The 14,737-nt window shown below is 50.7% G+C and overlaps 8 protein-coding genes across 8 annotated transcripts; 4 read left to right on the top strand and 4 right to left on the bottom strand.

Annotated features, from left to right (window-relative positions):
* Positions 1–52: 52 nt before the first annotated feature.
* BDV17DRAFT_136899 (pH-signaling protein PalC) lies at positions 53–2,073 on the bottom strand. Its single transcript, XM_073754236.1, has 2 exons — positions 508–2,073; positions 53–451 (listed from the first exon to the last, which is right to left on the bottom strand). The coding sequence occupies exons 1-2, from the start codon at positions 1,795–1,797 to the stop codon at positions 200–202; spliced, it is 1,542 nt and encodes a 513-aa protein (XP_073613917.1). The 5' UTR covers positions 1,798–2,073; the 3' UTR covers positions 53–199.
* BDV17DRAFT_136898 (Bromodomain associated domain protein) lies at positions 2,074–3,156 on the bottom strand. Its single transcript, XM_073754235.1, has one exon. It carries the CDS (start codon positions 2,995–2,997, stop codon positions 2,350–2,352), a length of 648 nt encoding a protein of 215 aa, XP_073613916.1. The 5' UTR covers positions 2,998–3,156; the 3' UTR covers positions 2,074–2,349.
* On the top strand, positions 3,157–4,885 carry BDV17DRAFT_136890 (transcription initiation factor TFIID subunit 7 family protein). The gene has a single exon (XM_073754233.1). The coding sequence runs from the start codon at positions 3,316–3,318 to the stop codon at positions 4,810–4,812; it is 1,497 nt and encodes a 498-aa protein (XP_073613915.1). The 5' UTR covers positions 3,157–3,315; the 3' UTR covers positions 4,813–4,885.
* On the bottom strand, positions 4,885–5,863 carry BDV17DRAFT_136896 (uncharacterized protein). Its single transcript, XM_073754234.1, has one exon. The coding sequence runs from the start codon at positions 5,594–5,596 to the stop codon at positions 4,958–4,960; it is 639 nt and encodes a 212-aa protein (XP_073613914.1). The 5' UTR covers positions 5,597–5,863; the 3' UTR covers positions 4,885–4,957.
* BDV17DRAFT_268070 (alpha/beta fold hydrolase) lies at positions 5,846–7,105 on the bottom strand. The gene is made up of 3 exons (XM_073758429.1): positions 6,548–7,105; positions 6,347–6,481; positions 5,846–6,271 (listed from the first exon to the last, which is right to left on the bottom strand). The coding sequence occupies exons 1-3, from the start codon at positions 7,085–7,087 to the stop codon at positions 5,966–5,968; spliced, it is 981 nt and encodes a 326-aa protein (XP_073613913.1). The 5' UTR covers positions 7,088–7,105; the 3' UTR covers positions 5,846–5,965.
* A 1,845-nt stretch (positions 7,106–8,950) lies between these two features.
* On the top strand, positions 8,951–11,221 carry BDV17DRAFT_299305 (sodium:solute symporter family protein; the record flags this gene model as incomplete). The annotated part of the gene is made up of 4 exons (XM_073763849.1): positions 8,951–9,232; positions 9,282–9,543; positions 9,592–9,869; positions 9,923–11,221. The coding sequence occupies 4 exons, from the start codon at positions 8,951–8,953 to the stop codon at positions 11,219–11,221; spliced, it is 2,121 nt and encodes a 706-aa protein (XP_073613912.1).
* Positions 11,222–11,490: 269 nt separating this feature from the next.
* BDV17DRAFT_268064 (uncharacterized protein) lies at positions 11,491–12,643 on the top strand. Its single transcript, XM_073758428.1, has one exon. It carries the CDS (start codon positions 11,770–11,772, stop codon positions 12,550–12,552), a length of 783 nt encoding a protein of 260 aa, XP_073613911.1. The 5' UTR covers positions 11,491–11,769; the 3' UTR covers positions 12,553–12,643.
* Positions 12,644–13,146: 503 nt separating this feature from the next.
* Positions 13,147–14,085, top strand: BDV17DRAFT_292962 (enoyl-CoA hydratase/isomerase family protein; the record flags this gene model as incomplete). The annotated part of the gene is made up of 2 exons (XM_073762485.1): positions 13,147–13,499; positions 13,572–14,085. The coding sequence occupies 2 exons, from the start codon at positions 13,147–13,149 to the stop codon at positions 14,083–14,085; spliced, it is 867 nt and encodes a 288-aa protein (XP_073613910.1).
* Between the last annotated feature and the right edge of the window lie 652 nt (positions 14,086–14,737).

The raw sequence follows: 14,737 nt of genomic DNA, 5'->3' as shown, positions 1-14,737 counted from the left end.
AATGTACTCTTTTACATTTCTATTTGTGGGCGCACCTTATTGGGAATATATGAATCGAATACGGTGCTTTGAGTACACCTGTCTCTGGCCAATGCAGCTGTTGTAGACTTCGGCTTATGTATATCCAATATACAAGAACTATCAACCAACATAACAAATTAAACCAGAAACTAGATATCCAGAATAATAGGATCGGTTATCAATAGTAAGCACTGTCCGTCCGCTCGGGAAAGCCGCCGGGTGCGTCCCCAGCTACGGGGCTTTCAACATCACTGTCCTCGATATCACTACCGAGACTCAGTTCAAGCTCCGTTGGCGGGGCCTGCATCCGGCTGAGATGCTCCTCGTCCAGGACGGGAAGCTTGAACGGCGGTTGAGCCGGAAGGATGTCTCTGCCTGAAGGCAGATTGGCAACGTGATCCGCTGAGGAGGGCACCAATTGCGTGTTTATCTTGTGTCCAGGTTAGTCAATGTATACCGGGAGTATCGTCGACTAGTTGAACTTACAGTATCGTTCATCCGCACCCACTTCGCCTCCAGCATATCAATTACATGCCTTTCTTCTTCTCGGCCGGCATTATCTCCAGGTCCAAGCTCTCCCTTCTTCAACCGCTCATCTGCCGCCCCAGCACCCTTCTCCATCCGGCGCTCCTCACGCCTGTCTCGGAGTCCTTGTTTCAGTCTCGACAGTCCTCGGCTTTTCGCGGGCTCTTCTGTAGATGTAGACCCTGCAGCTCTCAAGCCGAGGGCCCCTTTGGCCGCTCTCAGCCACGCAATGCCCTCTCCAATCTTCCCCGCGAGTTCCGCATCGACCCCGAAAAACCGACACGCTCTCGCACGCGCAACGAGCCCAAGGACACCAGCATAATTGACAATGTCTTCATCAACCCCTGCTCTCCGGCCTTCTCCACCAACACCTACAGAGCCCAGCCCTGTAGCCGCTTGCTCAGCGTACTCCGCGGCGCGGATACACAACCGCGCAAAGAGGTGCGCGCGGACCTTCGGGATCTCCGGCGCCCGCACCATCCAGTCCTTATCATTGGGGTTCCGAGCTTGGATGCACGCGATAACGTACGAGTCATCTTTCAGGACAGCGAGTAGAGTCGCCTCCGCTAAAGCAAGTGACGAGAGCGCCGCCTGCGTGGCGGGCGCTAGATCCGGGGCGATTGCGCCTTCTAAGCCAACTGTGAAATAGGACGAGGACGAGAGGAGTCTGTGTATGGAGCTCGCTTGGAGGAGGTGCTTAGTCGCCGTTTGAGTGGCAGCTGTGCGTTGTTCTGCGCTGGGTGTCGAGCTAGCGTAGAGAGTGCGGGTGACGCCTGAGCGGGCGAGGGAGGAAAGTACATACCCGAGTGTTGTGAGAGTGAAGGCAAGTTCGTAGGGAATCTCTGGTCCGCGGGTTCGGTTGCTTGTTGGACGAGCCGATTTCGACTTGAGAGATAAGGAGCTTGAAGCTAATGTTACGCGCCACTCGGGTCGAAGCTCGGCGGTTTGCGTGACTTCGATCTCCTCAAACTGAGAATTCACGGTGGGCGCGCTGATATCAATTGGTTTCCTGTTGAGTCCTTGGGCTATTGCGACTAGGTATGGGAGGTAGTCGTTGAGTGCGGAGAGGACGGCGTTCAGATGGGAGTCGCGTTGGGGGCCGCGGGGTAAGCGGTTGTGGGCTTTGAGCGCGAGACGGAAGGCATGGCGAGCTGTCGTAGCTGATTGCGGAAGAGATGGATGTGTGCGAGAGGACAGGGCAGTCTGAAAAGAGAGATGTGAGGTTGTAGGAAGGTCGAAGGAGTAGACCATATCGACGGGTGAAGTTGAGGTAGTTAAGAGAGGGGAGGGAAGTACTTGGTTACGGAGTACGGAGATATCGATGTCACCCAGCCCGCAGCCAAGAACGCACTATCAGCTCAGTTTGAATAAATACGCCTATTTGTGCATTTCGCTTTGAAGACATGACCCAGATCTGTCTATACGCGCCTTATAGCTCAACACTACGCTCGTCAAACTTCCCAGTCCTGTATCCCCCACACCCAACGCCGCCTCCGCAGCCACCCCGTCCTGAAAGCCTCGGCTCAACACAGGCATGCCCCGGTGAGGCTTTTGGTCATGCTCGCCGTATATTCGCGGGAAGTGCTTGGTTTGGGTGCGATTGTTGGGTTGGGTATGTGCTCTGCATGCCCGACTTCGAAGCCTAGCCAAACATACGCATCGACGTACTCGAACGCTGAGGAACGGTCTATCGGCGAGCGAAATAGATGCGTCTGATAAAAAGCGACCTGCGCTTTGTGCCTCGCATAGTCTCGTGTATATTGAACAGGCCTCTCACACTGTGAGACAGCGCGTACTCTCCAATCACACGTCCATGCCTTCGGTGTCGGATAAGTTGCTCGGGGCACTGCTGACGCCCGATGAGTCGCTGTCCGCCATATACGGCGCTCGCGACCGCATTTGCGAGCTCCAGTCCTGGATCGTAGGAGCACCGCCTTCGATAATAACCGGGTGCTCCTCGGCATTCTTCCCAAGAATCGTCCCCGCGTATCGAGACTCTTCTCCCGTTTTACTATGTTTCTTCTTCAGAGCCATAAGGAAATCCTCTTTCTCGAGTGAATCAGCGTCGACAACATCGCCTTCGCTGGGGACGAATCCAGCAATACGCCGAATTTCACGATTGGCTGGGCCAGTGAACCACGATAGAAATCCCTCTAGACCCCGTATATCCTCCTGGCCTTCCCACCATTCCTCCCACTCTCGTAGTTGCGGTCGCAATGCACCAGCATCTTGTAGCGCTTGGTAAACGTCTTCTAGCACGGGTACTGGGTCCTGTGGGTGGGCGTTTGCGGCGTGATCTGACGTTGAGGAGGCGAGAAGCATTATGTAACGGGCAGTGAGGTCCGCGATCGTATCAAGAACCGATGGACGCGTGGAATGGAAGCCTGTTGCGCGTAGGATCTGGATGATCGGTGGACGGAGAAGAGCGTTGTGGAGGTTCGCGCCGGACATGGTGAGAAAGGGCTCTGTAGCCCGTAATTCAAGGAAACAATGAAATAGTGACTGGAAACCGAGCGGCGGCTCTCGAGCAGAGAAGGGAATAGAGAGTGAGATAATGGTCAGTTGTGGTGAAATAAAGTTGAAGTGAAGAAAAGGCGGACCCCGAACTTGGACCTCTGCTCCGGGATCAAGGCTCCTGCCTTCCTTGGTCTGCCGCCTGCATTATCCTCTTGAGTCTTCAACACTCTGCTGCACCACACCAACGCCGTCCACTCCTTTCTCATATATTACTGACACGCAAGTTATTACGCTTGCGACCATCAGAACAACATGTCAGACGCGCCTCGGCCGTCTCTCAAGCTCACGTTTGGCAAGAAAAAGGCGCCTGAGCCGCCGCAGAGCCGACCACCACCACCACCACCTCCTCCTTCATCAGATCAACCTCCTCCACCTCAACGCAAACTCACGCTGAAGATCGCCCGAAAGCCCACCGAACCTGTACCAGAAGAAAAGCCAAAGAAAGCACCAAAGATCACTATAAAGAAGAAGAAGCGACCAGCAGATGAAGCCGCTCCAAACGAACCGTCCGCCGCTGGCGCGTCAGCACCGACTGGACCGAAGCGACTGAAGCTAAATCCATCCAAGAAACCGGGCCTACAGTCGATCAGAATAAAGAACAAAGGGTCTGTACCAGTTAGGCCAGTCGGTGTTGGCTATGACTCCGAGGCATCCGATACGGAAGCCGACCCTGCAATTGAAGAACAGTTCATCCTACGTATGTTACCTGGAGACGACTGCGAGTATCTCCGTCGCGCTATCAACGAGCGCCGGTTTGACAAATCCGAATTTTGTTTCAAACCACTATCTCGCGATGGCCGACGATCTATCTTGAAAATCCGAGATAAGCAATATGCCGCGGTGTTGGTGGACTTGCCGTGTATTATCGAGGGAATGAAAAGTTGGGATAGGCGAGGCTGGTATAAATCAGCGGATATATGTCAGATGCTTCTAATCCTAGGGCTTGTCAACTCGGAATCAGAAGCTCTGGAGTACCCACTACCTACTGAAGTTCAACGCCTCGATGACCAGACCTTGCAGTACCCTCATGGTCTAACGCCTCCTCTCCGGTGGGTGAGGAAACGGCGTTTTCGGGACCGAGTCAGCACGCGAAGCATCGAGCAGGTGGAAAAGGCTGTTGAGGACTTGATAGCTCAGGACGAAGCTGCTATCGAGCCCCCTCGTTATGAGCTAGTGGATAAGACATCGCTCGACCGTGCCGAGGGGCTCGTTCAAAGCGGGGAGTATGACGACTATGAGTACGATGATGAGCAAGACGCTGAAGGCGAAGTGGACGAAGCCATGGACGAGGTCGACGGTATGTTTGAGGATCTGGAGGACACTCTTGCTGCCGAGATGGAGGCCGCTCTTGCTGCAGGAGCAGATGGGACAGAACTTGAGGCCGAAGTCGTGGAGGAAGCGCCTGACTCCGGTGTCTATCAAGCTGGTACGCCCATGGCGACCAAGCCCTCAACTCCAGCACCCGACGCAGGTGCAGAATCATCGGGCGACGAAAGCGAAGGGTCAGGCGATGATGAAACGCCCGAAGATGAGCTCGACGAAGAACAGCTCGAACAACAGCGGCTGGTACAGCAAACCCGTGAAGAGATTGCAGAGTTGGAGGCCCTTATTCGCACAGAGACCGCGAAATGGGAGATGCAAAAGAACCAGATTCTTAAAGGCAAGCTTGCCAAACGTATCCATGACCTGAAGACAGAAGTATCTCTCAAGAAGGTCTCGATCGGCGAAGGGGATGATGCCGATAGCTGAGTCTACTGAAATCGACTATACTCGTTCTGATACCCAATATGAATAATGTCTTGACTTCGTTTAGGATTCCATATCTGTATAATACATTCAAATCATATACCAGCCCCTCGAACTCTCCCTTCTACTCCTAGTAGTGATCCATCCCTTACCTCCCAACAACCGGCTCGCCCGTCGCCTCCCTCACCACATCCCCAGGATGCAACCTCCGATCCTGCTCCAACTTCCTCTCCCTCACCTTCTCATTCTCGACGCTCACCCCATCAGGCACAGGCGGACTACGCCCGACCCGATCCCCCAAAATCTGTTCATGCAAAGTCGTCTTCTCCTCCAAATTCTGCAAGTTACTCTCCCCTTCACCCTTCGGCGGCGCCCCAGGACCCTGCGGACTCCCTACGGCACCAGCATGCGCACCCGCCTGGACTCGGTGCCTACTTCGGCCTTCGACCGCTTGCGCGATTGAGCCTTCAGAGGGCTGTTCCTCGACGCCGTACTCTGTGTCGACTTCGTGGTCTTGCATGGATTTCTGGGAGTCGGTGTGTTTTTGGTGTGTTGCTGAGAGGGAGGAATCGTTGGATGGTTGCGAGGATGCGCCGCGAGTTATTGAGGCGGGGGGTGTGCCGTATGAAGAGCCGGAGTTTTGGGAGCGTTGCTCTTGCTCGCCCAGGGCGGTTTCGGCAGGGTTGTGTGAGACTGGGTTGTTGGGTTGGGTGTAGGCGGAGGATTTATCGGGTTGAGGGGGTTGTTGAGTTTGGGTTGCGGCTTGGGAGCGGGTTGTTGGTGCCATTCTAGATGTCGAGCTTCGTTTGTTCTTCTTGCGTGACTTGGTTGGTTTCAATGGATAGTTGTAATAGTAGATTGGTTTGTATGATTGCTGAGCGTAGTGCTGGTGGTTTATATGATGGTGATGACGTCAAGCAGGCAGGTCAGGGCTACGACGGATCAACCGCGTTGGGGGAATGGAAGAGGGCAAAAGTGAAGTCATCTTCTCTTATCGCTTTGTGGTTGGTCATTGTTATCAGTAATCATGGATTCCTTTTCCTTTTCGAAGTCTGGTGGTATTGAGTTGAGAGTTTTTTACTATATATCTACATGACTAGATAGATCTACAAAGTATATAAACGTTACATGCCACCAGGCATGGCCATGGCCAGTCCTACCTCTCAAAGAACTCCTTCAAAATAGCATTGACCTCATCCATAGCCTCCAACTGCACCCAATGCCCTGAAGTACTCACTCTTTTGAAACTGAGATCCCGAGCAACCTGTTTCATCTGCTTTTCGACACCCGGTAACTCCAGCTGCGTTGGCTGCGGGCAGATCATAAGAACGGGCATTGAGAGCACCGGCTTGATTTTCGCTTCGATTTCTTCTTGCACGCTTATATTTCGTACCAGAGCTTGGTACCATTTTAGCGCTGAACCGTGGCTGTTTTGCATGATGGCTTGGTGGATCTGTCGTTCCTGGTTTGTTTGGGTGATTAGTTCTCATTGACTGAATAATAAAATAGGCGCAAGTAGGACTTTTTTTTTTCTTACAGTCTCTTCAACGTACTCCGGCTCAGGGCCTTTGCCGTTCCGAAGAAGCCATATCTCCATGGCACCCGTCAGGCCCACGTTTTCTACCCACAGGCTGGGATCTCGGGGATAGAAGAGGGTGAAGAATGAGTCGGACTATGGCCGTTAGCGGACACCCAAAGTGATACCAACAATCAACCCCAACCGACATGGTAAACTCACATGCTGATCAAGAATGTCTCCAGCACCCTCCCTAGCAAAGAACTCAAGGTATCCGAACCTCTCATAGCCCAGAAACTGCTTCGTGAGTGCATTCACAACCGCAAGATCAAAGTGCTCTCCTGGTTTGGAATAGGGCACGTCCAAGAAGGTCGCCGACAGAAGACGGGCTGGAAAGTAATCCGCAAGTCGAGAGAGCAGGGTACATCCTGTATCGTGGCCGACTGCATGGACTTTATCGATGCCTTCGTGATCTAGTAGCTCGATGATCTCAGAAGCCATCTTCTTACTTTTGTACTCTTCCAGCGCGGCGGGCTTGGCTGTATCGCCGTACCCTAGGAGGTCGGGTGCCAGCACGCCGTATCCTTGCGAGGAGAAGAAGTGGATCTGGTGTCGCCAGTCGTAGCATGAGGATGGGAAGCCATGGAGGAAGAGGATTGTGGGAAGAGAAGTCTTAGATGGAAATTGGTAGGCGTAGCCGTAGGTATGGAAGGTCGAGAGAGTATGGCTCTTTGCCAGACTGGGGAACGCGATACTTGCCATGTTTATGCAGTAAATGGAGAGATGCTGGTATTTCTCAGTAATAAGCAGCGGTCATACCGGTATTTATGCATTCCTGCGTGATACGGAGACTTTCGGAAACTTTCTTTCCTGGTGGCGTTGGCATCCATGATGGCTGCTTGGCCTTCCTTTCGAGACCGTGCCTGATTCCATTTTGATTTCCACAATAAGCAGCATACAGGCTGTATTTCCGTTCCAGAAAGTCGATGACCAATTTCATGCTTTCTGCCCTTGAGTATGAGCCAAGACTGAGCTCAATACAAACGTCTGCCCCAACTTCTGGCTGCAACTGAATGCGAATAACAGAAGCTAAGGTGAGGAAATCCAAGCCAGCGCTGCTAGGTAAATAGAGAAGCAAGCGACGTAAGTAGCCCAAAACAGGAAGCGCCATATAGGACTTGGGAACCATGACTGCTACTGATACCGGCATCTTGCATATGCTCCCAATCAGTGGGTGAGCGTTCATGACAGACGGATAACCTCGTTTCATCTGTAGCTCAAATTGAACCCATGCGGCTCATAATAAGGCATAGAGCTTTCGGTGTTATTGGCCCGTCGTGGTCCGACGATGTTTAAACATCGCGCTTCGAGGTCTTCGGCATGGAGGTTCGGCTATATCGCTAGTATAGACAGTGCCGCGAGGATGACGCTGGCCAGCTCACTATGAACAGATGAGGACATGGTTTTAGTCGCGTACGATGATTGTTTATAGTCAGCAGATTGTGGGTTATCTGATTCATGGTTCCGTTTAAGATGGAACACTCCAGTGGTGTGAATGGAGGACGGTAGTATATTAGTATATTTCTGGCTTTGCTTCCTGTCATAAAGCCTGAAAACTGCATAATCATACGGAACGCTGGCTACAAGGTACTGATGGTCTGCATGAGGTGAGGGAAAGAAGTTGAAAAATGAAGCTCATTTGGTACCAGTTCCTTCCACAGGGATTGGTGATCAGGTGCCGGGTATCTTGGAATCTCTCACTTTCTTCCTTTTTTTTTTATTCCTACATAATTAAACCACGGCGCTCATCATCAATCTCAGGACATAATTTGTCCAATACTTCACTCTGCCATTGATCGCGTTCAAGGATAGACATCGTTGACAAAACCGATCCATTGACCACTCACGAGAATCTTGATGAAATGAAGCTTCCCAAGACTGGAGACGAGGATCTTGATTATGCTTGGTTTTGGCTTCTTGTTCTTGGCTTTGGTTTCCCACGTAGCACGCAAGCTCTCCCGTGTACTCTAAGATTGTATCTGACGAGTAGGCCAATAGCAAAGACGCTTACCGCGACGATGCAGATGAACCTGATTTTTGCTCCTCAAATGGGCCTTTTCCTACACCTTATTTCCACCTCGAGTCGTGTTCTCGACTCAAGCTCTCCAAATGTTGTTCCGAAAACAAGAACGCCGGTGGTGGATTGGTGTGGTTCGCCATAGCGTTCTCCTGGCACGCAATCCCACTCCCTCATTGCTCACCTCGAGGCACTTCCATGAGAGCCAATCTCCAACAAATCTGAGAGCAATGTATCCACTCACAGAGACATCTCCGCGAATTGATCTTGGTCTAATCCTGATTCTCTATTTCTCGGCCGGGTCCCGCATAACGCGATATCAAACTTATACTGCGTGACAGCTCCAGCTCCAACATACTAGCAAAGGCGTTTCGGATTGCATCAGAGAGGCATTCAGCTTACCCATTCAGCCATGTGCTCTGTCCAATATAAATTTAGCCTTTTCCTCCGAGATTTGCGATTCCTGTGCTTTTCAGAAATTGACAGCCAATCTTTTGGACGCCCGTTAGAGCTCTTTGACAAGTACATTGTCACCTCATTTGAGCACCATGTCTACTGCGGGCCATGAGATTGACCTTATCTCGCAGGGAACAGCCTATGGCCTGCTTATCGGCCTAGGCGTCCTCTTCTGTGGTGTGATTCTCATCGCCATCAAGGTGCAGAAGGCCTACCTGTCCGAAGATTCGGCAACCTCAGAGATGTTTATGGTCGCCAACAGATCTGTTGGAACAGGGCTAACAGCATCGGCGGTGTTTTCGTCATGGATGTGGATCAATGAGACGGTCCTCTCGGCTGCTATGTGCTACAGATATGGATTGGCCGTGCCGTTGGTACGTTGCTGTCTTCGCTGCATATAAAGAACCGAACTAACAGGAACAGTGGTGGGGGTCAGGTCTCTGCTTTCAGATTGCCCTGATGGCTGCTCTTGGGGTTATGGCTAAAATACGAGTCCCTTATGCGCATACCTCACTGGAAATTATCCGGATGCGATATGGCACCGTTGGACATCTTGTCTTCATTGTTTTGAACTTGACCAACAACGTCTTCGGCTGTGCTTCCATGATTCTTGTAGGGTCTCAACTGGTGTCTGGAATTTCTCACATGCATTTCGTGGCTGCCACCATTTTAATCCCGTTGGGAGGTGGGTATTTCTTCAGTCTGTTCTGGGGTACATAGCTAACCAGCCTAGTGGTATTGTACACTGCCGTCGGAGGTCTCAAAGCCACCTTCCTGACCGATTTCCTGCACACTGCCGTCGCATTAATTCTGATCATCTACTTTACAATGTCTGTTTTAACCAACGAACATGTCGGAGGACTGAGTGGTCTATATGACAAGGTTATGGCTACAGCTAGCGAGAACTACATTTCTGGTAATTACGAGGGATCGTTGCTTACAATGAAGTCTAAGGAGGCTATTATCTGGGGACTGATCTTGAAGTTCGGTAACCTTGCTCTAGTTGTCATGGTATGGGCCAATGAACAGTAACCGTCAATAACGTGTATGGCTAACTTTAGCAGGACACTGCGTTCTGGCAAAAGTCTTTCGCCAGCGAGGTCAACTCGACTGTGCCGGCTTACAATCTCGCTGCAGTTGCCGTCTTTGGTATCCCATGGGGCCTTGGAACAGTCATCGGATTAGCAGCTAGGGCACTCCACCACACGCCTATCTTCCCAACCTACCCTGGTGATATCACCGCCTCGGAAGTGAGCACAGGCTTGGTGATGCCATATCTCGTCAAAGCTCTCATTGGAAACGGCGGTATCGTTGCATTCTTTGTGCTTCTGTTCATGGCCTTGACCAGCACGGTCTCGTCCTCTATGATCGCTGTTAGCAGTATCTTGTCCTTCGACATCTACAAGACGTACTTCAATCCCAAGGCAACGGACAAGAAGCTGCTCAAAGCGAGCCACATTACCGTGGTATTCCATGCATTTTTTATCACCGGCATCTCGATTGCTTTGAACTACGGTGGTGCCAATATGACCTGGATCGGCTACTTCCGGCCAATCCTAACATGTCCTGGAATCATACCACTTGGACACACTCTCTTCTGGAGCGGCCAGACTAAACTGGCCGCGGTCGTTTCTCCTGTGCTGGGCTTTTTCACAGGGCTTGCTATATGGCTGGGCACTGCCCACGCGCTGTACGGGGAAGTAAATATGACAACTACAGGAGAAGGCCTGCCCGCTTTATACGGAGCAATCGGTTCCTTTTTCTCCCCGGCCATCTACTCAGTCGTGCTCTCTCATTACAAACCTTACAGATTCGACTGGCGCATCTTCCTCCGCATCGAGCTCGCAGACGAAGCGCAAATCCACGGCGACGACCGATCATCCATCATCGAAGCTAACACCGAGAAACCCGGCACCGAAATACCCAAGACCGACATCTCCGCAACCACAACCTCAACCGCAGACCCCGAGCATACTGGCGCCCACGATAAGCCGATCGCTGTGGCTACAACGGCATCAAAGCCTCCATCTGAGCTCAGCCTAGATGATATCCGTCACCCATTTGACGAGGAAACGCTGAAGGAACTCAACCGCTGGATGAAGATTGCGTGGGCTGTATTTGTTGTCCTTGTCCTGGTTACCTTTGTTGCCTGGCCGATGCCGCTGTATCGCAACTATATTTTCACCAAATCGTTCTTCTCGGGTTGGGTATCTGTTGCTATTGTTTGGCAATTCTTTGCCTTCTTTGCTGTTGTTGTATATCCGCTGTATGACGGTCGGCATGAGATTGACAAGGGTGCAAGAGGAATGTGGAGGTCGACAAAGGAGTTTTTGGGGAGGAAAAACTCGAAGCCCCCGCCTTGAACAAGATATGATAGAAGCTGGAACATACAGTCGACAACCTGGATATAGACAATAGATCTTTTCTCACTGAAACCATATCCTCCCATCCAACAGCCAATCAGCAGAACGGAAGTTTGCTCCGTAGAACCTTATTATTAGGTAGGAATAATGACACGAATTTTTCTTCAGGATTCTCTTACTATATTATCCTGCTCCCTGTTGTCACGAACTCCATATGATATACCTAGACTGAGCCCGGGCGCCCGCAGAAGGTGCCTCTTCCCAATTCAGGGCAAAGCACCTCGCCCCCTCGGTCTTGTCTGTAGTAGCAAAAAACACCCACAGCCTGGTCGTCTAATCCCGCGAACAAATCGTCCTCATTTCCTTCCAAGGCGAAGTAAGAGATGAAAGAGGCCTCCAACATGGAGTGCGGGAGGTGCAACCATCAAATGCACCGTAGCAGAGGCTGATACTGCAGTCCGTGACCCCGTCTGCCCATTTAGATGTCAATCTGTCGATGGTGACAGTAGTTCTGCTTCAAGATACAATATCTGAAGAAGTTAGGGTTGATGAACTTCCAGCTAGCGTCGGCTACGAATGGAATGGCACTATGCGCCAATTGCCACTATGAATATGACAACCATTACGACCCGCAGCTTATTTTCTACCCATGTGACATTCAATTCTTTATCCGCTTCGAGCTACGCGATAGACAAAGACGCAAGAACGATGGATCGGCTCGTAGAGCACCAACCTCTGCCCAGTACGTGCAATGGTGCGGCCTATATAACCGCATACATTTCAACGACGATGGAAAGGGCAAGGTTGTAGTACACGAGTCGGCCGAGTGGAAAGGTGCGCCTATGGCAGCCTTTCAAAGGACATTCGGCATCATGGGCGGTGTCAGGGCAGCGGGGATCCCGGAATCAGATATGGAGGACCTGCGAATGCTGTGGAACCTTTATTCGACGTGGAATGATGACGATGGGAGTCTGCCCAGTAGTTGGGTAACGGATCGATTCCCTCCCGGAACAGACGGTCTTTCGCATTGGGCGATGATTTTGACGAGAGACACGGAGAAGAGCGTGATGGCGGCAACGATTCTGAGAATGGGTGAGCTCAAGATGTCACAGAGAGGGGCCAGATTGATTTGGAGGCTGTCGAGGATGAGAATGACGAAGACAAGATGCCGCCTCGGAGGAGGCAGGCTATGTCAGGGACCTAGAAGATATCCTGTTTTGACTATATGCACTGGAGATGGAACTTTGGGCCCTAGGCAACGTCCAACGACAAGGCCAGGCGACGTCCTTAAGAGACAGACCATGACGTCTGATTCACCTTGCCCAGAATAGCCACCTCTAGGTACTTCATTCGCAATGCATATCCATATTTACTATCACTTGTCTCTTTTTGGTCCTCTTGAAAGAGCGAGCTGGGTGCCGCTCAAATTCGAAGTGTTGAACTCAAAAATCCAGAGAGGGCAAATGACAGACAAGGTGAAACTTATATTTAACCAAACTTAGATCAGGTGACACTAATGCTAATAATGCCATGCTCCACGAGGCGATCTTGACCTATAATGCCCTAAGGATATAAAGTAATATTAAGATCAAGTATGTTAAAAGCCTATATATATGAGGACGCCAATGCTGACACCAAGGCCTCATAAGGTCATCGTTCCCTCACGGCAAGTTAGAGCTGATTGACATGATTCCAGTCGTGTTGGTGGAAAGTAGATAAGCATCGCCCGAGCCTGTCGTCATAAGCTCTTACACATCCTGAGCCGAGGCATTTCCATTTTGGAATTCTAATCAACGACCTCCAACCTTTATTCTCTAAACTGTACCCACGTGGAATTCGCAAAGAAAATACTACATATACTCCTTTGTTCCACAATTTCACTTCTCTCAACTGCTCAGAAGAATTGTATCTCAATCAACCACAAAATGGCAACCACCCTCTTCACCGTCCCCATCCCCCCGCCCAACCCGGCCAAAGAGGGAAACCCACGAGGCTCTATCACAGTCACAAACCCTCCATCATCAGATTCCAAACTCGACACAAAGAAGATCTACATACTAACATTTACCTCACCACCCGACAACCGCCTCACACCCTCATTCATAACAACCTTCCTCCTAGCCCTCGATATCCTCGAGCACCGCTACCCGAGGGGCGTCCTGATCACAACATCCGGCATCGGAAAGTTCTACAGTAATGGCCTGGATTTACAGCTTGCGAATGAGACGGAGGGATTTCTAGAGAAATACCTATGGAGGATCTTTAGGCGGTTGATTACGTATGGACTGCCCCTTTCCTTCTCTACTGACCGCACCTTATGATTCTATAGATGCAGTACTAACGATATCAGGTATCCGATGCCCACAATCTCCCTGCTAAACGGCCACGCCTTTGCAGGAGGCTTCATGCTTGCCATGTACCACGACTACCGAATAATGAATCCCACCCGGGGCTTCCTATGCATCAACGAGATTGAATTCGGGGTTCCGTTGCAGGGGCCCATGATGAAAGTCTTTACTGAGAAACTGTCCGCTTCTACGGCTCGAGACCTCGTGCTTGAGGCGAAGAGGGTTGGTGGCGTTGAGGCTTTGCAGAGGGGGGTTGTTGATGGGGTTGGTGGGGTAGATGAGGTTTTGGCGTTTGTTAAGGAGCGCGGGTTGACGGGGAAGGTTAAGAGTGGGATTTATGGTGTTATGAAGGAGGAGATGTATAGAGGGATTTTGGGTGTTTTGGATGATCATGAGGGGAATTTGAAGTGGAGGGGGGGAGTTGAGGAGGGGAAGGTCCGTGAGGAGAGGGAGGGCGCCAGGCGGGTTGAGGAGTGGGAGAGGCAGAGTGGGAGGGGCGGAAAGTCAAATCTTTGAGAAATGGAAGTGAGGAAGTGTTTGTGAGACTACGCCAAAGGTGATCTAGAACTGTTGGTGGCTTGGGCAAGTTGAAGTAATATAGGGCTTTCATAGCGGACTCATTTACACCTAACTAGTCAATCTATGCATGAGCCTCTTAAGATTTAGGTGAAATGTATATAAGGTGCTGTATAGAAAGCCTCTTCATCCACCAAAGCACTCCCAAGTCCCAAGTATAAAAGTGAATGAACTTCAGTGTCCCTCACCAAACATGTTATGAACCCAAACATATCCATATTTGAAACATGTCCCATTCACTCTTTAAATATACTCTTTGTGTATTCACCAATCTGGGCCTGAATCAAGCTCTCAACACAACTAGCTCTCTAAACCCTAACTCTAAACCTAGCCTGCCAGTTCTGGACCTCACATTTATGGACATGCTGGGCCTTAGAAGACCCAAAACAAGGCAAATATACCGATACTGTCGGTAGTAACACGAATGTTCTTATTCCGAAACTATCTCTATTCGAGTCTCGATACAATCCTCGTCAACTCCATCAATCCCGTCCACAACCTACCTAACCACTCTATACCCTCGACATCACCATTATCTTTCTCCTAGCAACACAACCACTGTCAATAATCATTTTTTCTTTGGGTTTCATCT

The sequence above is a fragment of the Aspergillus undulatus genome, assembly GCF_047715775.1.
Source record: "Aspergillus undulatus strain CBS 261.88 unplaced genomic scaffold BDV17scaffold_37, whole genome shotgun sequence".
Classification (NCBI taxonomy): Eukaryota; Fungi; Ascomycota; class Eurotiomycetes; order Eurotiales; family Aspergillaceae; genus Aspergillus; species Aspergillus undulatus.
Note: the sequence above shows the minus strand (reverse complement) of the source record. Positions and strands in the feature narration are given on the sequence as shown.

Coding starts and splice junctions, on each gene's coding strand:
- BDV17DRAFT_136899 (XM_073754236.1), bottom strand. CDS start 1,797: ATGGTCTACTCCTTCGACCTTCCTACAACCTCACATCTCTCTTTTCAG. Junction 452..507: donor GGGTGCGGATGAACGATACT/GTAAGTTCAACT, acceptor CCTGGACACAAG/ATAAACACGCAATTGGTGCC.
- BDV17DRAFT_136898 (XM_073754235.1), bottom strand. CDS start 2,997: ATGTCCGGCGCGAACCTCCACAACGCTCTTCTCCGTCCACCGATCATC.
- BDV17DRAFT_136890 (XM_073754233.1), top strand. CDS start 3,316: ATGTCAGACGCGCCTCGGCCGTCTCTCAAGCTCACGTTTGGCAAGAAA.
- BDV17DRAFT_136896 (XM_073754234.1), bottom strand. CDS start 5,596: ATGGCACCAACAACCCGCTCCCAAGCCGCAACCCAAACTCAACAACCC.
- BDV17DRAFT_268070 (XM_073758429.1), bottom strand. CDS start 7,087: ATGGCAAGTATCGCGTTCCCCAGTCTGGCAAAGAGCCATACTCTCTCG. Junction 6,482..6,547: donor GAGACATTCTTGATCAGCAT/GTGAGTTTACCA, acceptor TAACGGCCATAG/TCCGACTCATTCTTCACCCT. Junction 6,272..6,346: donor CGGAGTACGTTGAAGAGACT/GTAAGAAAAAAA, acceptor CAAACAAACCAG/GAACGACAGATCCACCAAGC.
- BDV17DRAFT_268064 (XM_073758428.1), top strand. CDS start 11,770: ATGAACTTCCAGCTAGCGTCGGCTACGAATGGAATGGCACTATGCGCC.